This window comes from Oryx dammah, unplaced genomic scaffold (assembly GCF_014754425.2).
Source record: "Oryx dammah isolate SB20612 unplaced genomic scaffold, SCBI_Odam_1.1 HiC_scaffold_16, whole genome shotgun sequence".
Taxonomy (NCBI): Eukaryota; Metazoa; Chordata; class Mammalia; order Artiodactyla; family Bovidae; genus Oryx; species Oryx dammah.
Genome location: NW_024070200.1, coordinates 940,319 through 966,191, shown reverse-complemented (window position 1 = coordinate 966,191; position 25,873 = coordinate 940,319). Strand labels below are relative to the sequence as shown.

The 25,873-nt window shown below is 64.0% G+C and overlaps 2 protein-coding genes across 3 annotated transcripts; one reads left to right on the top strand and one right to left on the bottom strand.

Moving 5' to 3' along the window:
• Positions 1-5,721: 5,721 nt before the first annotated feature.
• On the top strand, positions 5,722-12,520 carry CUNH14orf180 (chromosome unknown C14orf180 homolog). Of its 2 annotated transcripts, XM_040256822.1 has the most exons (5): positions 5,722-6,061; positions 9,796-9,922; positions 10,242-10,368; positions 11,830-11,865; positions 12,226-12,520. In XM_040256822.1, the coding sequence occupies exons 2-5, from the start codon at positions 9,812-9,814 to the stop codon at positions 12,429-12,431; spliced, it is 480 nt and encodes a 159-aa protein (XP_040112756.1). In that variant the 5' UTR covers positions 5,722-6,061; positions 9,796-9,811; the 3' UTR covers positions 12,432-12,520. The 2 variants fall into 2 exon arrangements, with proteins under 2 accessions (XP_040112756.1, XP_040112758.1); XM_040256824.1 differs by lacking the exon at positions 5,722-6,061 and having other exon boundaries at positions 9,038-9,922.
• Positions 12,521-13,959: 1,439 nt separating this feature from the next.
• TMEM179 (transmembrane protein 179) lies at positions 13,960-25,782 on the bottom strand. Its single transcript, XM_040256821.1, has 4 exons — positions 25,346-25,782; positions 19,329-19,466; positions 17,657-17,735; positions 13,960-16,222 (listed from the first exon to the last, which is right to left on the bottom strand). Exons 1-4 carry the CDS (start codon positions 25,648-25,650, stop codon positions 16,043-16,045), a joined length of 702 nt encoding a protein of 233 aa, XP_040112755.1. The 5' UTR covers positions 25,651-25,782; the 3' UTR covers positions 13,960-16,042.
• Between the last annotated feature and the right edge of the window lie 91 nt (positions 25,783-25,873).

The following is a 25,873-nucleotide window of genomic DNA, read 5'->3' as shown; positions in this document are numbered from 1 at the left end:
GTCTTTCTTAGCCCTGTGGTTTTTCCCCCCAGGTGAGGGGACCCATGAGGGGACTCTGCAGCCGCTGAGGTCACACGGCCCAGGGGCAGGTGGGGCCCGGGCCAAGGTGGAGGGCCCGTCTGCATGTCGCTGGGCCCACTGCGAGGGGCTCGAGCTCGTTTCATTTGCCTCTTGGCCTCTGGGAGCCCTCATGCGAATCCTGAGGGGCCCGGGTCCCCGACACCCACGCCCACCCAGACCCCCCGTCCCCCGGCAGTTCTGACTCTGGCTCCTCCCGGCACAGCATTTCTCTGGAGACCTGCGGACAGGCTCCTCCTGCCTCATCAGGCCAGACATTCGGAGAGGACTATCTCCGCCAGGGGTGGCGAGGACCGTCTGAAGGACCAGCCCTCCCCACCCTGGGCCCGCGGCTTTAGGCAGAGCCTGGGCCAGCACCCCGTGCCCGAAAGTCTGGGCCGCACAGACCCGTGGGCCTCCAGGGCCCCGCTGACCACCCGCCTCTGGGCCCACACCACTGCGGACCAGGGCCCAGCGCCTGCCTGCCATCTGCAGAGCGTGGCCCTTGGGTCCCCCTGGAACCTAGACCACCCCGTGGGCAGCCTTCTTGTTACCCGGCGTCCGCTGCTCTCGGGCAGATGCTGGCCCAGGGCCGTGCAGGCAGGGTCAGGGGAGCGGGGGACCTGCCCACTGAACCCAGCACCATGTTCTTCGTCATGTTCCCGTGTAGATCCAGACAGCCATGCACAGAGGTGCCAGGACACCCCATGGCCCTGCTTCAAACCCCGATCCGAGCTGCCCCCTTGGGGCCCTGTGTGGGCACGTCCCCATGGAGACAACATCCTAGTTGGGCCAACACTAGGCCTACCCTGGGGGTCCATCCACGAGGGGCCTGAGAGGCTCAGAGCCGTGCCCGGGGCTCACGTGCCCGGGGCTCTCACACCCGAGGCTCACACACGTCCTCGCCCAGCAAACACACTTCACTTTTGAGGACGAAGCACGTGCCCTCGCTTGTGTGTGTGTGTGTGGAGGTGGGGGTAACGCACTGTCCTTGTGTGTGAATCCGGGCTGTGTGTGACGGGTGTGTACACTCAACCCTGGGACCAGCCGGAGCCAGGTCCCCGAGACCAAGAGAAGGAGAAAGTGTGAGTCGCTCAGTCGTGTCCGACTCGCCGTGATCCTACAGACACTAGCCCACCAGGCCCCTCTGTCCATGAGATTCTCCAGGCAAGAATGCTGGGGTGGCTCGGCATTTCCTTCTCCAGGGGATCTTCCCGACCCAGGGATCGAATCCATGTCTGCCACATTGCAGGCAGATGCTTTACTGACAGCCACCAGGGAAGCCCAAGAAAGGGAGGGACACACAGAACAGGGGGTCGGCCCCCACCGACGTCTGACCAGGGGGCCCAAGCCGGGGTCACCCGATGGCCCCATTAAAGCCCAAACGGCCCCCTCAGTAGCTCAGGCCACCAGCCCGAGCTCCACTCTCCCACCACTGCCCCCCCGACACCGCTCCACTGCTCAGACCCCGCCAGGAAAAACAGCTGTGACAGGCAGCTTTCCGTGGCCCCTGTGTCGGTTACGGCTTATGTACGGCCCCCCAGGCAGCTGGCCCTTGGGAGGGACGGGCTTTATAAATAAAATTTATCATTGTAATTACGGCTCCTGTAGAGAGCGGAGGACTTTTACGGCCTCCTGGAGGTCATGAATAATTTAGGAGACGGGAGAACGGGCCTCTCTGTTAGCGAACAATGGGGCCCAGAGGTTCCCATTACCACAGCTTTGAGGACGCCAGTGCCCGACACGGGGACCAGGGCCCGCCAGGCTCTGAGGGGACACCGCCCGGGCACCCCATCTTGTGAACGGTGGTCCTGGCCAGTGAGCAGACTCGGCCCCTAGCGCCAGAAGCTGAGGATGACAGTCTGTGTGTTCCCATGAAGGGCATCGATGGGGCGGGTCCAGGCTGTGACCTCAGGTGGACCCTCAACCTGCACCCACGCCAGAAGATCAGCACCTCTCCTGGGCGCCCACAGGGGCCAGACCCCAACCTGCCTGACCTCCAGCTCTTGCCCTCTCTGCACACACCCCCACCGTGCACACTATCCCGGAGAGGCCCCAAAGGCAGGAGTCCCCCCCCTTGCTTGCCTCCAGCCACAGGAGACTCACCACCTCACTGTCGGCTACTCCTTCCTGGTAGAAATTCTCCCCTACCTGCACCTGTGAACCCCACCCCAGGCTCCTCTCCCAGACCCTCCCACACTGCGCATCAGCCCCTCCAACCCAGAGCCCACATTCCCCTCCTCACTGCCCTTCCCGCCTTCCTGAGCCCCCCACCCTCAGGCTTCATGCTCACCAGCCCACCAGGTCTACCTGCGACCTCCTCACAGCCTGCCTGGGGTGAATCTTCACTCCTCGACCCCCCTGGCCTGGCGGTGGCCCTGAAGCACCCCCTTTCTCCCTGCCCCCACCCCACAGGCCCCCCAGCTGCACCTCCCTGCCCAGCTTCTGCCCACCACGCCAGCCTGACCTCATCACACGGCAGGGCTCAGGGCTGGTGCTCAGAGCCCCCCAGGTCATTCCCCCAGCCCCGTGGCTTTCTGTACCATCTCTGAGATGAACTGGTTCCTTGGCCGTAGCGGTTATAACAAACTGCCACAAATCCTTTGACTTAAGCAGCAGAAACCGATTCTCTCAGGGATCGGAGGGGTCCTAAATCAAGCTTTTGGCAGGAGCACACGGCCTCTGGGGGCTCGAGGGGAAGGCCCCGCCCACCCCTCTCCGCTTCTGGGTGGCTGCGAGAGCTCTGGGCTCAGAGCCCCCTTCCTCCAACCTCTGCATCTGTGATCTCATCACCGCTTCCTCTTCTGTGTTAAATGCTCCCCCTGATGGGGACGCACGTGCTGGCCCCAAGTTTGTTGACATTAGCAGGCTTCAGACCGTGACACGGCTGTGTTTTGGGGGACCATCTTTCAAGCTACCAAGAGGTTAACCCTAAACTCACATCTCCCGCTAGAGTCTCCTGAAACCAGACACTTACATCTAACTGCCCCACCCCAGGAAACCCCCACGCATCTCAAATGAACTGGCTCTCATCTCGTAATCCCAAGCACCCCCAAAACCTGCACCCCTGCCATCTGCCAGGGCTCAGAATAACGCCCCCAAAGACGTCCACGTGCAAAGCCCCTACATCTGTCATGTGTTAGGTCACACAGCCAAAGGGAATTAGGTTGAGGACAGAACCAAAGTTGCACGACTTTAAAACAGGGAGATGATCCCGGATTGAGGGGGCAGGGCAGCATAGTCACAGGGTCTTTATTGTTGAAAGGGAGTTGGTAGGGGGTTGGAGCGGCTCGAGTGGGGGCTCTGAGGACGGCCGGGGCCACGGACCGGGAAATGTGGGTTGTGTCAGGCAAGCTGTGCAAGGTGTGTGCAGACGTGTGTGAGGCAGCGGCCAATGGCCACACCTACACCCTCCCAGCAGCTGGGTCTCCACGCCTTGAGACCTCGTTCCATGGGGGCTGCCACGTGAGCCAGCATATCAGGAGGTGGTCTGGGCTGGGGGCCGGGGGACAGGGGGCACCGACCGGGCCAGGCCGGCCCCTCCAGGCTGCGTGACTTCGGGCAAGTCACCTTGCCCCGCTCACTTGCTCTTTCCTCATCCACAGGTCTGGGGGGGTTCTGCGCCTGCCAGGCAACAGGACACAACAGAGAGCTGAACCCCCAGCTCCCGGCCCAGGTCAGACCCTGGGAAAGCTGGGCCCTCAGGCCCGCGGCCCGTCTACCCCGGGGCAATGCTGGGCTTCAGACGTGGTGCCCTGAACCCGCAGCCTGGGATCTGTGCTCTGCCCTTTGCTCCGGAGAACGCCAAGGCAGGATGTGTGGGGTGCAGGAGCAGGGGGCAGGGCGGGCCGCTGCCCATTCTGGGGCTCCACTCTGGGCCAGGTCAGTCAGCGGCTGGACACTGTGATCACCCCGCCTGGCCCCCACGTCAGCCCCCATCTCCTCTCCCTGCAACACTCTACCTCTGACGCTGCCCTTGTGTTTTCCAAGAACTGCTTGTCTCCAGAACCAGCCCGGGAGGACACACGTAGGCCTGGAGGGCAGTGAGAGGGCACTGACTCCTCGTCTTGTCTGCAGGCTCGGCCTGTGCTCTCAGGGCCTGGGAAACGATCAACCCCTCCCTGCTCTGGGGCCAGCGGCCTGTCCTCGGGGTCGCTGCTATTTCTGCCAAAGAGGAGAGTAATTATAGCTCAGCCTTTGCCAGCTGACCGAGCTCTGCAATCCGGCAGAGGGGCCTGGGGCGGGAACATAGACTGGCCAGAAATCAGCCCCGCGAGCAGGCAGGCAGCAGCTCCAGACCGGAGCCGTGGGAGGCCAGGCAGGCGTGGCCCCGTTCACCTAAGCAACCCAGTGCCCACCTCTCCAGGGCATAGGAGGGGCGCTGCCAGCTGGGCCAGGACAGTGCTGGACGACTCTCGCTGGGGCAGCCGTGGAGCTCGGCCCGCACCGCCCCTCGCAGAGTTGGGAGGGAGCCAGGTGAGAGCTGCTCCGGGGAGCAGGGGATGCTCATTCCCGTTTAGGAGTCAGGCTCAGGGTGGAGAGGCCCCAAGACGGATGCAGGCGGGGACCCTGCTGCAGGTAGGCGGGCAGAGCACACACTGGGGCCTGCCCTGGGGCTGGGGGCCGCCCGTCTCCTTGAACAGGGCTGGGGGTTTGCAGGGCTCACCTGGGCACAGCCCCAGGCGAGCCAGGCGCTTGTGATGCCAGGAGCCTGACCCCTCTAGACCGTGTGCTTGGTCTGCCTGGCGGGGGTGGCGAGTGCCCTCAGGGACATCCCAGCCCCCAGTGCTCTGAGTGCCTCCCCAGGGGCCAGGCCTGAGCTGAGGGCCCTGCTGGCCCTCCATCCGAGCTCCTGCCCGAGGCCAGGCCATGCGTGGGCAAAGCAGCCATGCAGGGCCCTCCACACGCCGCCCACACCCCAGGTCAGGCCTTCTGAGGCACAGGACGGCTCAGGCATCCAGTAGGGACCACAGCCTGGATGGCAGGGTGGGACCCTGACCCCTGCCAGCCCTCTGGTCTCAGGACTTGCTGAGGACCAAGCTCGGAGGGAACAGATGCGTTCCTAGGGTCCCTGGAGCCCAGGCCACAGCTTTTGGGCGTCCCCAGGAACACAGCTCTTTTCTGAGCTGATTCAGCCAGAGGGAATCCCCATCCCTCCCACTGTGCGCGTGGGGGTCTCAGGACACACCACTCACTTGGCACCTGGTGTGCACAGGCACCCGGGGAGCATTAGCTCTCCAACCTGATGTTAGAACTCTGGACAGTGGGCAAAACCCAGGGGTGGAACTCAAGGTGAGTGTGGTCAGGGTCTGGATGGGGGTCCATGGGCCCCATCACCTGGGGTGCTCGAGGCCGAGGTTGGCTGTCCCCTGCTTCGGTCACACAGACGTCACCAGGGCCTGCTGCTGCCCCACGTCCTAAATGCACCCCAGAAACGTGCAGGCCAAGCATCCCAGTGTGGAGGGGCCTTGGGGACCCCTGGCCAGCTCCCGCTCCCTGACTTCCCGCTCCAGGCAGGGCCAGAGGCAGCGGGCAGCCCCAGAGAGTGAGACCAGCCCACGGGGCTCCCAGGAGTCCTCCCCCAGCTCAATTCAGAAACGGTGCTATCTGGGGAGCTGCCAGGCTGAGAGCTGCCAGGGACGCTGGCCAGCCGGCCTCCCTACTCCCACCCGCCTGCAGCGAGCTGGTGCAGGGGCATCCACAGCCTCTGTCTCCTTCCCCAGCTCAGAAAAGGCACAGCCCGTGGGGTCAGGCCCCTGAATTCAGCCCGCCACTCTGGGCGGGGGTCAAACGCCACCCGGCCACCGGCCCCACAGCGACAGCCTCCTCCAGCAGGGCCGTCCAGAGGGCCACTGAAGCCGCCACCCCGTAGTGTAAGAGAAGCTTCTCGGCTGCTCGCAAGCTGCCCCAGCTCCGGTTCCCTCTCTGCCAGAGGCTCTGATCGCCAGTGGACTGTGGGTGCAGGTGGGCAAGCTTGCCTCGGGTGCGGCAGCCAGGAGCCCAGGTGAGCCAGGCAGCAGGCATGAGTGCGTGCATGTCAGCGAGTGTGGAGACACGTGTGTGACTTGTGTGTGCTGTGTTACGTGTATATGTATGGTGTACACACGTGTGTGGTGTATGGTGTGTGTGGTATGCGTGTGTCTGAGTGTGTGTGTGTGTGTGGTATGTATGGTGTGTGAGAATGGAGGGGTGTGTGTGTGTGTCTAGGTATGTGTGAATGTGTACATGTGTGTGGGGTGTGTGTGGGGGTGTATATAGTGTGTGAGTATGTAGGTATATGTGTGTACATGTGTGTGTATATGGGTGTGGTGTGTACATGTGTGTGGTATATATGAGTGTGTCTGCTGTGTGTATGTGTATATAGTGTGTGAGTGTGGAGGTATGTGTGTGTACGTGTGTGTGTACACACAGTGCATGTGTGTGTACATGTGTGTGGCGTGTGTGTGTACATAGTGTGTGTGTGTGTACATGTGTGTGTGGCGTGTGTGTGTGTACATGTGTGTGGCGTGTGTGTGTACATAGTGTGTGTGTGTGTACATGTGTGTGTGGCGTGTGTATGACTTGTGTGCTGTGTGTACGTGTACACGATGTGTGAGCTGGGGGATGCATGAGCTCAGCCTCCGGGCTGGGGTCCTGGCTGGCTTGGCTCTCCCGCCTCCGCTGGCTGGGCACCCTTGGAGGCAGTGTCCCGAGGAACAGGACAGCAGGAAGGCCGGCTGAGGCCCTGCCAGCTCGGGCTCAGGGCCCCTGAGGGCTGCAGGACCTGCCCAGCGTGGCCATCGCCTGAGCCCAGGGCCCCGCAAGCACCCAGACACAGGGAGGCTTGGAGGGGGATGGAGCAACGGTGGGATCAGAGCTGAGGAAGGGCCCCCGATGAGGACAGAGGCCAGCAGGCCAGGGGCAGGGTTGGGGACAGACACAGGGTGCAGACCGCCTGGCCTGCAGGAGGCAGGAGCCCGGTGGAGCAGGGTCAGACGCCAGGGGGCCGGGGCCCGGGGCTCGGCGTTGTCCAAGGCCTTGAACCAGATGAGAACTGGCCAGACCAGCCCACCCTGCACCCCCAGAGGCTGGGGAGCAGGCAGGTCGGGGGACTGCTGTGGATACTGTCGCCAGCTCCTGAAGGTGTCAGGTCACAGAGGGAGAGTGCTGGGCCAGAGCCTGCAGGCCATCGGGGGGTGGGGATCCTGGGGGTACAACCCTGGCCAGACCCCTTCTCCTGGGAAGCAGGCAGAACCTTGAGGAGCCTCGCTTGGCCCCCTCAGGGCCCCCAGGACTGGACCAGGAGCTCTGGGGGTGCCCAGGGCAGGTCTCCAGCCCAGGGAAGGACAGGGTCCCCCCCAGGCAGTGGCCTAACAGGCCATGCCTGCCCCGACAAGGGGCGGAGGAGCGGGTGACACTCTGCAGGCCCAGAGCTATTTTCCACCCTTATCGCCCGCCTGTCACAAGGCGGCCTCGGAGGAGGACACTCATGTTACATGCTGTCCCTGCCGGAGGCCCCGAGGCCTGCCCGCCCCCACACAGGGTGTCCACCCCGGGGAGGACAGGGGCCTGCGGGCAGGTGGGAGGCAGGGCCCAGAGTAGTCTTACCCGCTGGGCAGACCAGAGCCACGCCTTCCTCTGAGTTCCTGCGGGGGGAAACTGAGGTCCAGCCCCTCGGCTTGACCGAGGCCACTGAGCCTAAGAAGGGCGGAGCCCAGCACTCAGGCCAGTCCTGGGGGCCTCCCCGCTGGGGAGGGGCCAGGGGATCCTTTAACAGAAGCTGGAGCCTGGACGAGGCTGCAGGTGCGGCTGAATTCCGATGGGAGCAAGAGGGGCCTGGGGCTCCTGAGAGACGGCGGGCAGGGGACCCTGCAGGGAGCTCCCCGTACACATAGGCTCCGTGCTGGGCATGGTCGCTCCCTCTCCCTGAGAGCTGACCCAGGCTGACTGGCTGTGAGCCCAGGCGGGTCCTGGTCACCCCTGCACCCTCGCAAGAGATGCCAGTCTCACTCGAACCAGAGCTGTGGGGTGTTTCCAGCTGAGGAACGGGAGGCTCCGAGAGGTTAAGGGGCTTGCCAAGGTCACACAAGGTCGCAGGCGGCACAGGATGGAGCTGAGTAAGGCTGCCTGCCCCGGAGGCTTGGAGCTGCCAGGGATACTCACCGCATTGGACGTTCACAGCCAGTCACGGGCACACGCACGTGTACAGGCACACTCACACACTCACACATGCACACTGGCACGTGTGTGCACAGACAGAAGGCACGTGCACTGACACTCGTCCTCACACATGCTCCACATACGTGTGCACTCACACACACAAGTGAACATGGTCACGCACAGCTGTGCACACACTCTTGCCCAACACATGCAGGAACACGTGTGCACCCACATACACACACGTGTGCGCACAGCACTTACACGTGTGCATCTACGGGCATCCACACGTGCACACTCACCAAAGTGCTCACACAAGTGTGCACACATTCACACATCCCACCACCCCCGGCCTGGGGGCAGGGCCCTGGGAACCCCAGTAGGGGTTCAACCGCTGGGCCACGGGCAGAGCCCTGGCCCCCCAGGTCCTCTGCAAGAGCAAGCCTCCCCCCCCACCCCTCCCACCCCCGTGACCCTGTTTGCAATAAAAAGCCTGACGCTGAGACAGGAGAAAATTGCTCCTTTTTGAAATAACTGAATGGCCGGGCTGTTATCTCGCAGATGGAGAGAGCCCTTCCCCAGACCAGGTGCCCCCGGCACCCCTCCCTGACCCGGCAGCTCCCACCTCACTCAGCCCCACCTCCACCCTTGGGGGCGGGGTCCTTGGAGGATGGCTGGAAGCCCGGACACCCCTCATAAAGCACGAACACCTGCCCCCGTAGAGAGGGAGCAGGAAGGCCCACCCAGGACTCCAGAGTAGGGCCCCTGCAGAGCCTGGGGCTGGGGATGGGAGGGGAGAAGCTCCCACGCCACCCCGCTCTTGTTATCCATGGGGACGGGGCACAGAGGGCCTGGCCACACCCCTGGCACCCACTTTGCTGTACAGGTTCAAAGCAGGCCTGGGGCTGCCCGGCTTCACCCGCACAGGACTGAGGGAGGCCTCAAAAGTCAAGGACCCTTCAAAGGACGTGAAAGAAAATTCACGCTAGACAGACCGCACTCAGAGGCTCCCAGAGGGGGCAGTACCACCTTACACTTAGTACATGAGCAATCTAAAAACCGGGGAGAAAGAGAGGGAGCGACAAAAAGACAGAGGGAAAAACAGAGTCTGGGTGGGCCTGAGGGGTGGGCCCAGCAGCTCCAGCCCCCATGAACCCCAGAGAAGCCTTTCCCAGCCCACACGAAGCCCTGCTGAAGCCCAGCCCTGGATGCCGGCTTTCAGCCTGGAGCATCCCCAGGAAGGAAGCAGCAGTGATGTTTACTGCAGTCTTATCTGTGGCCTCAAAAAAATTGCAAGTGGCAACAGTCAAATGCAAACCTCCCGAACATCACCACTAATGAAGGAGTGCAGTCGTCAATCACAGGGTCAGCCCTGCGGAATATTACGCAGCCAGTAAAGCCGATGGTTCAGCAGATGGCAGCAGGGGAGGACGCTGACCACGCGGTTCTGAGCAAGCAAGGCTCCTCCTCGCCGGGAGCAGGTCGAAGGGCGGCTGAGGGGCCGGGGGATGCCAGCTCAGCTTCTGGAAAGAATCTCCCCCACTTTTATTTTATTCCTATGCGTGCACCCTGGGTAATAAATAACGTCTGTGCTTATCTCAGGACCATGTCCCAGTAAATGAAGACTGCAGCGCACGCCTTGAGCCCCGACTCCCAGCCAGAGACTCAACATCAGACAAGAAAGAATGAGGAGGCAGCTCCAGGCTCACCAACACCCAGGGCGGGGAGGGTGCGGCAGGGCCCGGGGCAGGCACTGGTCTTGGGGGACCCAGGGCCCCGTGCACCGGGTCCAAGGGCTGGGCCTCCGTGGCCGGCGGGGAGAAGAAGCAGAGAGGGAGGGGGTGGTCTCTGCCCCAGGAACCCCAGGGGGAGAGGGCCGGGTTGGGAGACCCAGCAGGCCTGGCCCCCCGCCCGCCCAGGGGTCCCCCTGCCAAAGCCCAGAGGAAGCAGCAGACGCTCTGGCGAGGCTGCCTGTCTTCTCCAGCCTCCGGGGGGCCAGAAGGGAGGGACTCACTTCTGCTCGCTTCCCTCTACTTCCCACCCTCCAGGAGGGCAGCAAGGGCCCCGCCTCAATCCTGAGACGAAGCTCGCAGGAGCGCTGTGGCCGTGGGGATGAGCCGCGGAGGACCACGAGGCACGTGCGGTTCCGAGAGCCCCTGGAGGTGGCCGTCCACTGTAAGAGAGGAGGCGAGCGGGCCGCAGTGGGGCGGGCGGGGGGCCATCGCCCGGGACCTCGTGGAGGGCCGCGGCGGGGACCGCAGTCATGGCCCTGTCCTCACATAAAACCCAGGCCCGTGGGGCCGGTCAGGACTGAGTGGCCGTCAAGAAAACCACAACCGACAAGAAAACTAGAACCAGAGCCGCCTGGGCCATCCCTGTCTTCTTGAGGAAAGGCCAGAGGGCAGGGCTCCCCGCGCCCACCCACTCTTCCCTCCCGCATCCCGAAGCTCCTCCCTGCCCCCCACCCTTCACTGCTCACTCCTACTCCAGCCCTGCCCATGGGCCACAGTCCTGTGTCAGCTAGCGATGCCTCGTGACAAATACCACAGACTCAGCCGCTTCAGCAACCCGCGCTGATGATCTCAGCAGCCCTGTGGGTCAGGGCCCCGGGCACAGCCACGGCAGCCCTCCCTCAGGGAGGTGGCCCTCAGGGAGTCAGCCAGCACTGGGCCTCACCCGGGGCCCAGGTCCCTGGTGCAAGCACACAGGGGTTATTACAGAATTCACGTCCTCCAAGCTCCACCTCCAAGGGCAGCAGCGGAGCCTCTCCCTGACCTCCAGACCCTCTGCCCGGAGAGCTCGTCCGATGGGGCCAGGCCCACCCACGACCCCGTCTCTTGACTCGGTGCCCCATGGGGATTCCTGTCGGAGCTGTGGGACCCTGGCCCCAGTACTGTGTCCTGCTGGTGGAAGCGCGTCACAGGCCCCCACGCTAAGAAGCGGGGACCACACAAAGGCAGGGACCTGGCGGGGGTGGGGGCATCTTAGTTTCTGCTGCCACGGCCCCTAAGGACGGGACTCCGAGTCCTGCCGAGCTGTGAGTGCAGCTCGCCGCCCCGACACATGTCAGCGCCTCCTGTGAAGGCCGGTGGTAAACAGCGGGAGAGGCCTCCAGCAGGGCCCCTGCCCCAACACTCAGCTGCCCCTCCCTCCCAGATCGGCCCCACCTCCAGGAGCTCCCGACACCCGAAAGCAGAGACCCTCAGATGGGGAGTCCGGGCCTGGTCAGCATCGGCCTGGGGCCTCCAGTGAGCCGAGCAGGATGGATAGGAGGCCAGGCGTCCGGCCACCCTTGCCCCAGGACCCCTGCAGACTCCACACACACCCCTCCCCCGGGACCCCCAGGAGGCTCCCAGCATCTGGAAGCTGAAACCTGAAGCCTAAGAGGCTGGGTGGGACCCCGGGGGCACTGGCAGAGAGGCCAGCCAGGGGGTGGACCACCCGGCCAGGTCAGGACCTGCAGGAGCTCGTCTCCATCGGCAAAGCGGGGAGCTCTGTCTGACCTGGTCAGACTCAGGGTCCTCAGGAGGGCTACTGATGGGGGAAGCCCTGGGGGAGCCTGGCTGGTGGAGTGGGCTCACCTTCTGAGAGGGGAGGCCCCTCCCCGCCCAAGCCCACTCTCACTCTCCTCCCCAGACATCGCCTGCAGGGAGCCCACCGCCGCTGCGCAGGGTAAGTTCAGAGCCTTCACCCTCGACCCCCAGCGGCCCCGCCCCCACGGCTCCAGCACCCCGGACCCTGGCAGGGCCCCGCCCTCAGCAGCTCCCCAGGGCCGCCCTCTGCCCCTCACTGCCCCCCGCGGGAGGGCGCAGGGCGGGGTGCCCGCAGCAGGCCCCCGTTGCAAGGAGCCCACTGGCCGGAGAGGGACAGGGAGACCCAGCCCCACCAGGGACCTTAAGGGTCACTGAGGTGCCAGCCCCTGGGGGAGCCCTGCAGTGTCGGCACCGGCCCTTGCCGGTGGGAGGAGGGGCGCCCGCGGGGTCCCCGCCGGGGCCAGGGTCAGGCCTGCTAACCTCCCCCCTCGGCCCCCAGCGCCCAGTCGGCCACGGCCCCGCGGCAGCTCCCTGCTCCTGCGGCTGACGACCTGCGTCCTGCTGGCGCTGGTGCTGGGCGTGTGCTGCAGCCGGGCCGGGCCCATGGCCGGGGCCCTGGAGGACCTCCGTGCCCGGCTCCTCGCCACCCTCCTGCGCCTGCGGCTGGCTGCCCTGGACTGCTGGCGCTGCCTGCTGCAGCTCTGACGGCGACGCTTGCCCCCCAGGGCCCAGGGGCATCCACTGGGAGGTCTTCTTCAAACGAGAATGTCACCACTGAAACCCGGGCACCCACAGGTTCCAGCCCCTAGGGCTACCCTTCAGGCGCCTCCTCACCCCGGCAGGAACTCTCGGTGACCTTGGGCTGGGCCTAGAAGCATCTGTTTGTAGCCCCAGGAGCCGGGGGCACCCTCCCTCTTTCCAGGGCACCCAGAGAAGGAAAGAAAACGGCTTTGCTGCTTGGGGACCTGCAGCCCAGACCCCAAAACCGGGAGAGGTGGCTCGGGGTGCACTCTCTCCTGCAGTCACGTGAGGGGGGCCCGGCACCCCAGCTTATCTGCCACCAGCGCTGGGCCCCCGGCCTGGGGAGCCCCACTTGTCCAGGGCATGTGCGCCACCTGGCACCTCCGAAGCTGCTGGCCTGGGGGAGGCAGAGGGGACGGGAGGGCTGAGAGGCAGGGTCGCCGCCCTCGGGATGCGGCCGTCTGGGCCTGGGTCCCAACGGCCCCGCGTGGGCTATGTGGAGCCCGGGAGCCCTGTGACCACGTAGCCCACGCAGCCAGACTGAGGGGGCCCTGCGGAGACAGACCCTGGGCCCCCTCAGATGCAGGGAGGGAGAGGGGCCTGAGCAAAGCAGGGAGGCCCCACCGGGGGAGAAGCCCCCCACAGCCTGAAGACGGGCGTCCCCACGCTGCCTGGGCTCCTGCCGTCTGCCCCCATGGGTTAAGTGGGGAGACACCGGTTTTCTGTTGAAACACTGCCACCTCTTTCCTCCCGGAGACATCGGCCCCAAGGAGGGAAGTTGGGACCAACTTGCTGTGGATTCACTTCGGCAGCCGCTGCAGAGGTCGGGGTGCCGTGTGAGCCGGCCCCCTGGGGCTTCAGGGGCCGGGGCACCCATCTCCAGGGTCCCTTCAGGCTTCAGAACTCAGGGAGCCCTGAGCCGGGAGCCCAGCAGACAGAGGCCCGCCTCCAGGGGCAGTGGCCCTTGGGGACCCTCCAGCATCACAGCTGCCAACCTCACGGACACCCGCCGCCCCCTGTGCCCACCCACCCCCTGAAGAGGACGGGCAGGCAAAGTGGCAGACCTGAACCCACGGGGCTCAGCCCCACCAGCCCTGAGCCCGTCGTGAGGGGAGCACTCGGGGGTGTCCAGCTTCCCCGACACCCCTCCTCAAGGCCCACCGCTCTCAGCTCAGGGCTTCTGCAAAGACCCGCTCAGCTCTGGCGGGTCTGCAAGACCTGGACCCCCGCTGCTTTTGGGAAAGTATCGCTCAAGGTGCACCCGAGAACGCTGAGAATTCTAAAACACGAAATCCATCCTCACACCCGAGCAGTGACGGGAAGCAGACAGAACAGAGCCCACGAGGAAACGTGCAGATGGAGGCTGCAGCCGCCGGGGGTGAGGGGTGCTCCCGGTTCCCAGCAAGTCTGGGAAACTCCAGGAGCAAACACAGAAGGCAGTGTTTTCAGTCTTCAATTGAAAGCAGACAGAACAATAGAAAGAAAGGCAAACTGAAGAGGCAGAAAAGATGGATAAAGAGACACCTAATCCTTCCTCCACATCAGAGGCTCGGGTATTTTTGTTTTTATTTTGACTTGAGAAATAAATACATTTGCACTGAAGAACCTTCACTTTCAGTTAAGCTGGAGTAGACTTAAAATAGGATGTCCATTATCAAACAGCACTGGGGAGAAGCAGGCATTGAGGAAGCGACAGGGCAGACCGTCCTCAGGGGCCCCAGGACAGGGCTGGCCCCTCCAGCCCCAGGGGGCCTTTCCCGGCCCACTGCGAGGCCACCGGCTCCTGTCCCAGCACACCCTCCCCAAGGCCAGCCATGCCTTTCCCGGGAGCCCCCAGGATGGGAAGTCTGGGGGTGCCAGTGCAGCTGGCCCAGGACAGCCTGTGTGTCAGTGACCGTCCTGCTCTGCACGTGGCCCTGTAAGTGGACACAGGTCTCTGCTGGTCTGACCGAAGGGCTGCCCAGACCGGCTCCAGGCCACCCACAAGTGCCCGGGCACACCCACACCTGCAGCAGCGCCTCCGGTCCAGAAGCCCACATCCAGGGCCTGCTCCGCCCTCCAGGGCCCAGATGGCTACCGCCTGCTGGGGGGCAAGGCAGAGCCACCCCCTTCTGCGGAGAACAGACCAGGAGCTCTCAGGCACCAGTGGACGGGCAGGCAGATCCCCCTGAGGGCCTCAGGCTCTGTCAGAACCCCGCCCCAAGGTCCCTGCTCCCCTGGCCAGAAGCCCTGCCAGGCCAAGGGCCAGAGCATCTGAGATGCCAGGAGCCTCCATCACCTGCGCCCCAAGCCCCCCTCCCAAAAGGTGCCAGCTGAGCACATCATGACAGGTGACGTGCACCTTGCTTCCCAGGGCCAGGCTGCCTGCCGCAGGGGGCCCCTAGACCCAGGCCCAGATCCGCACCCTCTGGATGCCCCGGGCCCCTCCTTTCAGGGAGATGGAGCCACTGCAAACCAGCACGCAGGCCAGACCTGCCTCCTGAGCCGGGAGTCCGGAGCGGCGTCCACAGCCAGGCAGCCCCAGGCGGCTCAGCACCAAATCCCGGGCCCCGGGTCCCCCCCAGCTCCTCCGCCTGCCGCCACGGGGGCGGGATGCACCCTCAGGGCCCCCTGAGATGGGAAAGCGGCCCCTCCTCTGGGGCACGGGGGCCCTGGGGATGGGGGTGCAGACAGCTGCCTGCTCTGGTCACACACGCTTGCACACACGCTTGCACACACACTTGTCCACGGGCACGCTCATGTGTACACACAACACGCTCACACCTCGCCATGCAGGCTCACGTGCACACTCATGCACGCTCGCACACACTGGCCACGTGCACTCACAGCACACACACGTCCACACCCTCACGCGCCTCACATGCACTCACACACCTTCAGTGCACCTGGCCCCTCTCCCCTGCAAGACGTCACTCCCACATCCAGAGCCCACGTCTCCACCCCACAAGCACAGGCCCAGCCCACAGGGGGGCCCCTGGGGCCTCCCCAGGCCAGGCCCCCAGGGAGCCCGCGCCACCGCTGCGGCCTGACTCCAGGCTGACCCACCACTCTGTGCTTTCCCAGGGGCTCTGGAGCCGGAGTCGGGGGCTCTTAGCCCTGGGGGCCGCCTGGGCGAGGCGCTCCTTCCCACACGCGGCGCTTGGCCCACGGGTGGCGGGCTCCTCCGCACGGTTCAGGAGCAGGTGATGAGAGTGACGTGTGGCCATCTCGGGCTGCTGGGGTCACACCGAGGTCACAGGTTGCTGCCATGGGACCTGGAAGGAGGTCACACGGATGGCGTCCAGCCGAGGCCCGCGGGGAGGCGTGACCACAGCAAGCCCACTGGCCGGGGGCCTCCGCAAGGCTTACCCCAGGATGGGCGGAGGCCCCTGCATGGAGCCTGGGGGCTGAGGGCAGCCCCACCCCCGCTGGCTGCCAGGGCAGTCCGGGGTGGGAACTGGGCGCCCAGTGAGGGGGTCGCTCAGCACTGCACACAGAGCCGAGGGGAGGCATGCAAGGCGTGGGGGCTGGGCAGAGCCAGGGCCGAGGCCCAGGGCAGCACGGGCCCCCCAGCCCAGGTTGGGGGCCGGCCAGGCCTAGATGACGGCGCTCTTCTCATCCTGGAAGGCGGCGCGGGGGGCGGGCCGGGCCAGCAGCAGCTCCTTCTCGTGGACCAGATTGTCCAGCAGGTCCTCCTGGCGGTAGTTGTGGTAGACTCTCAGGAAGGCCAAGACGGTGACGGCCAGCCAGGCCAGCCACGAGGCCCAGAGGCCGAACTGCAGGGGCGGAGAGCGCGTCAGGGGGCCAGCCAGGTCCAAGGGACACTGCCGGGGGCACCTGCCCACCCCCCAGGGCCAGACAGGATGGGGGCGTCACCCCCAGTGTCTGGTAGCCCTTGGCCCCAAGCCACGCCCCTGCCTCGGGAACACTGCCCATCCTCGCGTCCCGGTGGGGCCCCCGGGGCAGGGGGCGGGTACTGGCCGGTTCGGCTCCAAGCAGAGCTCATTTCTTCTGTAAGGGAGCCTCTTCCAATCACTGGAACAAATTGACCTTTATCTGCTGTTTCCAAACAGTTGGAGGGGAAACAATTTAATCAGAACCAGGCTCGAGGCGCAATTAAACTGGCTCAGTGGAAGGTGTCTGTCATCACTCAGCCTGCACCTTCCTTATCTAACCAGCACAAACTCGGGCGGGAGCGTTTCCCACTAAATTTACATGAAGGGGTCTCTGGCAGGCTCGGCTCATCTCAGCTGGACCCACTGACGTCCAGCCCCCCAACCTCCACCCCAGAGGGCTCCTCACTATGGAAAGGATCCTCAGGCTGGCCACTGGCCAATGCGGGACCAGAAGTGGACCCGGAGGCTGGCGGGACCTGCCCGGAGCCGGAAGAACCCACCTGCCCAGGCACCCCACCAGCCCTGCCATCAGGGTCATCATCAGGGTCAGGCGCGGATGTTGAGGGACAGGCCCTCTCTGACTGCACGTCCCGACACGCTTGTGTCCAGCAGACGGGGTCCCTAGACTGACCCATGGTCTCCTGGAGGGCAGGGGACGAAGCTGATCCAGAGGCAGGACTGGCAGAGCAGAGTTCCCCAGACAGTGGCTAGGGGCTCCTCCAAATGGGAAAGCCGGATCCCCTCTAGGGACCCCCTCCCTCAGACCCTTCCCCAGCCGCTCCGGCTGGGGCTTCACTGTGGGTCCTCAGGCATCTATCTGAGGGCCCACGTGGAGCCAGAACCAGGATCCAGACTCTGAGCCCCAGCCTGCAGGCTCAGATGAGCAGCACAGAGCCAGCCCTCACCCCCCAGGCCTCCCGCTTCTGCCCTTAGTTCAGGCTGTTCCCTCCTCCGAGGATGCGCCACGCCTCACTCCTCCCTACCCACACAAAATCCTCTGGCTCCAAGACCCAGCCCTCCTACAGGAAGCCTTCCTGACTGCTCCCCCAGCACTGCGCTCACTGTCTCCTCTACCATGACACCATCCTTAACCAAGAGTCTGTTTCCTCCTGGATGGGGCGAGGCTGTGCGCTCAGTGAACGCTCAGCCGAGAGTGGTCCCCTCCCTGGTACCCAGGCAGCCCCGCCAACCCGGGAAGCCCCGCCCACCCAGACAGCCCTGCCTACCCAAGAAGCCCCGCCCACCCGGGCAGCCCTGCCTACCCAAGAAGCCCCGCCCCTGAACAGCCCCGCCCACCCGGGCAGCCTTGCCTACCTGGGCAATTGCAAACTGATCATAGAAGGCAGAGTTGTCCACGTTCAGCTCCAAGTCGATGCCCTGGAGCTCTTCACAGCTAAAACGGCAAGACGCGGGAGAGGACGGTGACCACTGGGGGGGCCAAGCAGGCGGGCAGCAGAGCATCACCCCCAGATGGTGAGGCACTGTCCCCGAGGCGGGGCAGACAGGGAGCTGCCGGGCCCCATCGGTGGAGCAGGGACACTGTAGATCTGATCCCATCTGACCCTGAACAGTGGGGGATACCAGCCCAGGCCATCACTCCCCTGAAGCCCCTGGCCCTGCCCCCCATGGCCCCATGGCACTGTAGGACCAGGGGCTGCAGAAGGTATGGGCTGCAGCTTCTGACCCCTCAGTCCCCAGACTGAGCTGCACAGCAGCCCTGCTTGAGTTTAATGGGCATCCGAGGGCACCCCTTTAACCGCCTGGGGTGGGCAGCACAGGCCAGCAAACCCAGAGGCAACCAGCCGGACGCTACTCAGAGTCCTAGCGACCTCCACAGTCTCCTTGTATGTGGACAGGCTGGGCCGGGCTGGGCCTCCGAAGCCTGGAGTGGATGAGGCCTGGGCTCAGGGACCTGTAGCCTCTCCAACATCAGGACACAGGAATGGGAGCCTGGTGCCCAGAGAGAGGGAGGCCCAGAGGCCCAGGCACACCTGGAAGGAGCTGGGGGGTGAGGCTGAGGGCTGGAAATGGAGTTTGTGAGGGTAAAGAAACGCTGGGTACCTTTCCAGAGGAGCCCAAGGCCATACCCAGGGGCCCGTCCCTGCTCTGAGGGCTTGGGACAGGGGGCAGGGGGTGGTAAGTGGCTGGGGGCTCAGCAGGGAGAGCCCACACAGCTCAGCATGGGTAAGACCCCCACACACAGAGGGGCTGCCCTGCTGTGGACCCTGAGGGAGTCACCCACCCTGGGTGGTCAAACCTTCCTCTGTTGTGCGCCCGAGGCTTCTGCAGCGGCACTGGGGATCCCCAGGGTGAAGGGGCAGGGTAGCAGGTAGGTGCCCCCACCCCTGCCTCTCACTTCAGCTCTTTCGTTGATTTATATGTTCAAGTTCCAGATCAGATTTTTCTTAGAGAAAGAATCTGGAGCCTCTGGAAGAGGTGACCCAAGGGTCCCTGCCTTTCCAGAGCCCTGTCCTGGGGCACTGGATACTGCCCTGAGGGCTGGGCAGTGGGCAGCCCTAGGCCAGGGTCCAGCAGTCACCATGCTCCACTTGGGGCTGCCCCCAAGCCAGAGACGGCCCCTCACTCAGGACCCAGAGCATCCTTCCTGGCCCGAGGCCTCTGTCCCCAACCCTCTGACCAGAAAGTCCCAGTCCTGCCCCTCGCACCCCGCTCACTCCATCTTCATCTTCCTCCTAGGACCTGGAGCCCAGCCCATGGGGTCCCGGCATCCGACCACATGCTGGCGATGAGGGGAAGCTGGAACCTCTGACCTCCGGGACCTCCACCCCCACCCCCAGCCCACCCCCAGGGTCCTTGGGGGACCTGCTCCGGTGTGGCGCTGCTGCAGGCTCCCTGAACTGGGAAGGGGGTGCGGACCAGCGGAGGGGCTGCCAGGTGTGAGCAGGCCAGGGGGGACCATGGGCGGCACGGGAGGGTCCGTGCAGGAAGCGGTTGGTGGGGAGTCGCAGCGGGGCCCAGAGTGCACCTGTGGGACACAGCGCCCTTCTCGGTGACGGCATCACACCACATGGTGAAGCCCACGCTCACGATGGTGCTGGCGATGAAGACCAGGAAGACCACGAAGGCGCTGAGCAGCAGGTTCAGGAAGGCGCAGAGGAAGGAGCTGCAGCGAGAGTGGGAGGGGCGGTCACCGGGCCTGCCTGGGCCCCCAGCACCCCTGCAGGGCCAGGCGGCGGTGGGGGGCGGCCCCCGGCCCTCAGGTTCCCAGCTGGGCTCTGGGCCCCAGAGGACCGGGTGGGGCCAGGCAGGGTCCCTGCCCTTCCCTTCCCTCATCCCACAGCCCCGCTGCCCAGCCCATCCTCCCAAAGCCCAGGAGTGGGGACCATCTTATAGCAGAGACAGGGCCTCTGTTTAAATGCAAGTCCACCTGGTTCCAAAGCATCGAGGCCCGCAGCCACACTGGCAGACCAGACCGCCTTTCCTGGTGGCTCACCCTCATGGGCACCCACCAAGGCCGTTTACCCACACGGCCATCAGCGCGGCTGAGTGGCACCCACACTGGGGGCCACATGACCCTGCTCTGATTTCCCCACTGGAACCTAAAAGGCCAAGGGGTGACCAGGGCGGGCGCCTGGGGGGCCTGGGGGCAGGGCCGAGAGGGCAGAGCTCACTCAGGGCGGGGCTACACTGCGCGGGGGGCCAGGGCCTCTCCAGGGTGCACACGGGCAGGTCCCCACTGAGATGCTCTCAGACGGCGCCAGCATTTGCCCTCCCATGGGGCAAGCGAGGGGCCGTGGGGGGAATTCCCACCCTCTGGACTCTCCTGGCCACCCATGAGCATCCTGTCTTCTCCAAACCACCCCCTAGAGACCCAGAGTCCTGCAGGAGAGCAGGTGGCCCAGCTGAGGCTGCAGGGGGCGGGGGGACAGGGCTGTCCCGCCAAGAAGGGCCAGGGGGCAGAGGGAACTCCCTCAGGTGGGACGGCAGCCCCAGCCCGCTTCCCACCTGCTGCAGATTTCACGTGAACATCAGTGCTTTCAGGACATCAAATCTGAGTGGAATGATTGGCCAAATATGGCTTCACAGAGCACATTCATCAAACAAGGTATCAGCTGGGACCTCAGCCAAGAAAACATCAAAGTTACTGTCCCTGAGCATGGTGACTGTTGGCTGAGGCCAAGGGGTGATGGACACGATCCAACCATCATCCACCCCCCACAATCTCTACTGAATCCTACAAGCCTGGGCGGGCTCCTCACCCTCTGTGTGGACAGACACCTTCAGGGAACCCCTGGACAGCAGGCCTGAGACACAGCCGGCCCATCAGAAAGCTGCCCCTTCCCACCTCTGAGGGTGACTTACAACAGTCTCTGAGGGACAGAAGCCCCAGACACTCCAGCCACATCCCTATTAAAGGGACGCAGTTTGGGGGTCTCCATCCCACAAGACGGGCTTCCCTTATGTCTCAGCTGGTAAAGAATCCGCCTGCAATGCTGGAGACCTGGGTTCAGTCCCTGGGTTGGGAAGATCCCCTGGAGAAGGGAATGGCTACCCGCTCCAGTATCCTGGCCTGGAGAATCCCATGGACTGTAGAGTCCACGGGGTCACAAAGAGTCAGACAGGACTGAGCGACTTTTTCATTTTCATCCCACGAGACAGAGAAGGGTCCGTGCTGGGGTCCCGCCGGCCGACAGCCGCCTCCGACTCTTCCCTCACTTTCTGCCAGTTTCCTCGGCATCTGTCCCAGGCTTTACAGGCTTTTGAAGAACTGGGTGTGTGAGAGCCTCACCCAGCCCCCCAGAGTTCACAGTATAGGAATGGGAGCCTGGCACTCACAGGGTTAACTCCGCCTTCCTCCTGCCACCTCCCAGGGTGCCCTGCCTGGATGTGCCGTCTCCATGGTGACAGCTATCCTGGTAAGCCCTGGGAGCGATGTGCAGGCTGAGGGACACGTGTGGGCAGGCAGATGGGTTGTGTTAACCCAGAACTCCCCAGCCATCAATCACAAACCACGGCCACCTGGACGCACAAGGCCGCCCGGGCCCCCGGGCCTGAGACTCACCCTCAGCTCAGCCAGGGCCCTGACACAGCAACGCCCCAGGAAGACACAGGCGCCACGGATCCACGGACCCCTCCCTCCAGGCAGCAAGCAGGGTGACTCCCCCTGTACAAAAGCGGCCTCCACCCATGACTCTTCACACCCCCCAGGCACAAGTCAGGGGCACCCACTTTGCAGACACACTCTGCATGAGGAGGGAGCTGGCGCCACGGACACCGTGTCAAGACCATGAGCATGAGACCCAACCACGAGCCCCTCACACAGAGCGAAGGGTGGGATTCCACCCTTGGTCTTGGTGGGCCTCCTTGGTGTCTCTGAAGTTGGTCTCTTAAGAGATTAAGGTGCACGCTGAACCCTGAGCAGCTAGGCCCCTCTTAAAAACCCGAGTCTGACCAGGGCAGTGGGTCCTCCGTGGGCTGGACTCCAGGGGCCACCAACGCCCCAAGGGCCTTGTCCATCACACGGCTCTCTCTACCACCCCTCCCAGCCTCCTGGCTCTCCCTGACCCACCCCAGATCTGCTCCCCTGGTCTGTACAGCTTGACCAACTGTACTAGAACTGGCTGCCCACAGCTGAACATTCTGCCCACGGCAGGTCCAGACACAGCAATCCCAGGGGGCTGACTCCTTGACCAGACGGTGACTCTGCAAAGGCATCTGGGCTCATGAGTGGCCGTGAAGCAGCAGACGTCAAGAGGCGGCAATCTTTCTGTCATTCACTCAACAATCACTAATTTAGTGCCTTCTGGGCACCATGCCCGATGCTCAGCCCTGAGCACACAGAGGTGAACAAGGCATGCGCCCACCGTGGGTACAGCCAGCCCAGGGTCCCCTAGGATGGACAGCCATGACCTCCACGAGAGCTTTGACCAGGGCCTGCAACCAGAGCTAAGATGGAAGAATGACACTCGAGACAGATGGCAGCACAGCTGACCGACTGCCAACCGAGTTCTGTGACAGACAGGGTGGGGCATGTGGACACAGGTGGGCCACCACGCGGCCACGATCCTGTTGGCCGAGAAGGACGTTCCGCAACAGATGTGCCTGGAGGGGAGAAGGCTGGCTCAGCCCTGGCCCCCAGGGTCAAGGCCACTGGCGGCCGCACAGGCGAGCCCCTGGAACTGATGCAAAGTGGCAGAGGACTCAAGATGTTCCTCCAACCAGGACAACTCAGAGGAGTGCAGGCTCCCTCTGCCCTCAGGGGACAGGCACAAGGAAGGAGCGCGGGGAGGCACACACACCGCCAAGCCTCAGTTTTCTGTCTTTAAAACAGGGATGGTAAAAAATCTAAAGAAGCAAAAGAAGGGATATATGCGTGTGAGTGATTCAGTTCCCTGGCGGCTCAGACGGTAAAGAACCTGCAATTTAGGAGACCCAGATTCAACCCCTGGGTGGGGAGGATCCCCTGGAGGAGGAAACGGGTCCCCCTCCAGTATTCTCGCCTGGAGAATTCCATGGGCAGAGAAGCCTAGCGGGCTCCAGTCCATGGGGTTCCAAAGAGTCAGACACCACTAAGCAACTTTCACACATGTATACGTGATTCACGTTGCTATATAGCAGAAACTAACACACCATTATAAAGAAACTATACCCCCAGAAAAGTTAGTTGGAAAAAAAAATGAGGATGCTCTTGGTTTCACAGAGCTGACGGACACCATCTATGAGACAGTGAAGGATAGAAGCTGACCCCAGTTCCTGCCCAGCTTGTGTGAAGCGGGCAGCATGCGTGACCAGGACTCCTTTCTCGCGGGCTCTGGGCTCTCTGTACCCTGCCTGCTCCCAGCCTCTGGGGTGTGTGTGTGTGTGTGTGTGTGTGTGTGTGTTGTGTGTCTGTCAGTTGCTCAGTCATTTTCTGACTCTATTGCAACCCTATGGACTGTAGCCCACCAGGCTCCTCTGTCCATGGAATTCTCCAGGCAAGAATACTGAAGTGGGTTGCCATTCCCTTCTCCACCAGCCTCTGGTGGTCTCTCTGAAATCTCACATTGCTCAGAGCCACAGGGGCTGAGCCCCACCTAGAGAGCCACTTACATGCGCTCACCGGGTAGACGCTGAACAACTTGAGGCCACTTATCTTGTAGAAATGAGCAGGAACCATGGGTGTGAGCTGATGGTCAAGCCACGGCCCCCACCTGGACAGTGCCCTCTGCCCTCAGCTGCACAGACTGAAGGGACCTCCACCTGCCCCACCTGCTGGCCACCCGTTCTCTTCCTCAGACCCCGTCTCATAATCAGAGCTGCTCCTCCAGCCCCGACCTGGGCCAGAGGCACTGACCGGCTGGCACTGCGCTTGGCAATGTGGGTGCCAGTGACGCCTCACACGTCTCCTCAGGACACAGTCATTGTGAAGGCTGAGAGCGGGGTGAGCAGGGCAGGTGCCCTCTAGGACTGGCCTGGGCTCACCCCACAGAGCCCCCAGCCCGCAGCACGCGGAGAGACCCCCGGCTGACACGTGGCTTCTGCAGACCCCAGAGCCTGAGTGCTGGGCTGAACTGCACCCTCTGCAGCACCGGCCCACGTCGGCACCGCAGTAACCGAGTGAGACTTCGCTGGGGAGTAGGGTCTTTGTGGGCGTCACCAAGTTCAAGATCTCAGGATGAGGTCATCCTGGACTTGGAGTGGGCCCTAGGTCCAGTGACTAGGGTCCTTCTAAGAAGAAGGAAAGAGACAGAGAGGAGGCCCCATGCAGAGGGGGACAGAGACTGGAGTCGTGGAGGCCCAAGCCAAGGGGCATCAGGGTGGCAGGCGGCCACTGGGCACCAGGGAGAGGCCTGGAAAGGGTTCTCTTCCCAGATGGAACCAACTCTGCCGACTCCTTAATTTTGGGCTTTTGGCCTCCGGGACTGTGAGAGAATAAATCGTTTTAAGCCCCCAGTTTGTGGTGCTTTGTTACAGCAGCCCCAGAAGCTCACACACGTGGGTTGCTGGGACTTCACACCTTCCCGGGTCGGGATCCCCCGGCCTCAGCCGCCCCGTTCCTTTTCAGCTTGCAGCCTCCTGTCATCTCTCCACCCCTCTCTCCACCCCAAAGCCAAAACTGAGCGTGCTCAGGGGCCTCTGCTCATCTCCTACTTCCCCCCCAAAAGAAGTGAAAAGCTACTCAGAACTGCCAGAAGATGATGGGTGGGGTGATGGGGCAGAGTTGGGAGAAGGCTTAGCTTCCATGTGGATGTGAGGGCTGACAACAGGCAGGACTGGCCTCCTGTGCAGGAGCTCTGGCCACTCCAGGACGCGGCGATCCACAGCCTGGGAGTGCGGGGTTGGGGGGGGGGGGGGGGGGGGGGGCGGAAACAGTGAGTCCCACAAGTGTGGAGGCCCGGGGAGTGTTACTGACTGAGGACCCCCACCCCAGGGAGCCACATCCCCCTCTCTCACAGAATAGAGCCAAGACAGGGAAAGGTGAAGAGGAAGACAGAGGCCAGGAGCGAGCGGGGGCCTCACTCGCCAGCCACTCCCTCTCCCACATCCCCCAGCCAAGGTGTGAGTGCTGGCGGTGGGCCTCGAGGGCTTCCCTCCAGCTTCCCTCTGCCAGGAGGATGGGGACGCGGGGAGGGTCCCCTGTTAGTCTGGTGGGCCTTCTGCCTGCCCGGTTCTTCCCCAACCACCCAACCCGACGGGGAGCTGTCCGCGGTGCTGACGGGTGTGGGCCCCGCAGAGCCAGCGAAGCAGGCCCAAGTCCGCTCAGAGATGACGATGCAACATTTGCGCCCGCGGGGACGTGGATGGTGACGCGCACTTGTCCAGTGAAGCACTGGCCTTGTGCGGAGACGGCCATGGCCCCTGGGTTCTGCGTGGAGACAAAGGGCAGTTTCCCTGGAAGTGATGAGCCCTGACTGATATTTTAAGGCCTCTGGAACCGTGGGGAGATGGAGGGGCTCGCGCTCCTCCTTGGGGAGCTGTGGGCACAGAAGGGGCGCCGTGCCGGGGGTGAGGGTTGCGTCTGTCGGTGAAGGGCAGCCGTGAGACACCCCCTCCCCCACTTACCCCTCGTGTCCCTTGCAGAGGAAGAAGAGCGTGCGCCAGGCGTGAGCGGCGGCGAGCAGCAGAGAAAGCAGGCTGGCGAGCAGGCTGAAGCGGCAGGCGGCCGGCGGCCCCCACTCCTGCACGGTGAAGCGCTCGCGTTCCTGCACCGTCAGGTTGGCGTTCAGCCACATGCCCTCGGTGAAGAGCAGGCAGCGGCCGCGGAAGTCGCGGCCGTTCTCAGACAGCGGCACCACCACCACGAAGCTGAACAGAAAGGCCAGGAAGTAGCAGACGCACTGCGCAAAGAGAAAATTGTTGAGCGCCATGGCGAGGCCTGGCGGGCCGAGGAAGCGGCCGGAGGACGCGGCGAGGCCGGCTGGGGACGCGGGGCGAGGGGCGCCGGCCGGGAGCCGGGGCCGCCTGAGTCTCCCGGCGCCGCGCGCAGGCCCGGCCGGAGCCGCGCGGGAGGCTGCGCAGTGGCTGCGCCGGCGGGTCCTGCGCGCCCCGCCCGGGACGCGTGCGCAGCGGCCGAGCGCGGGCCGCGCCTGT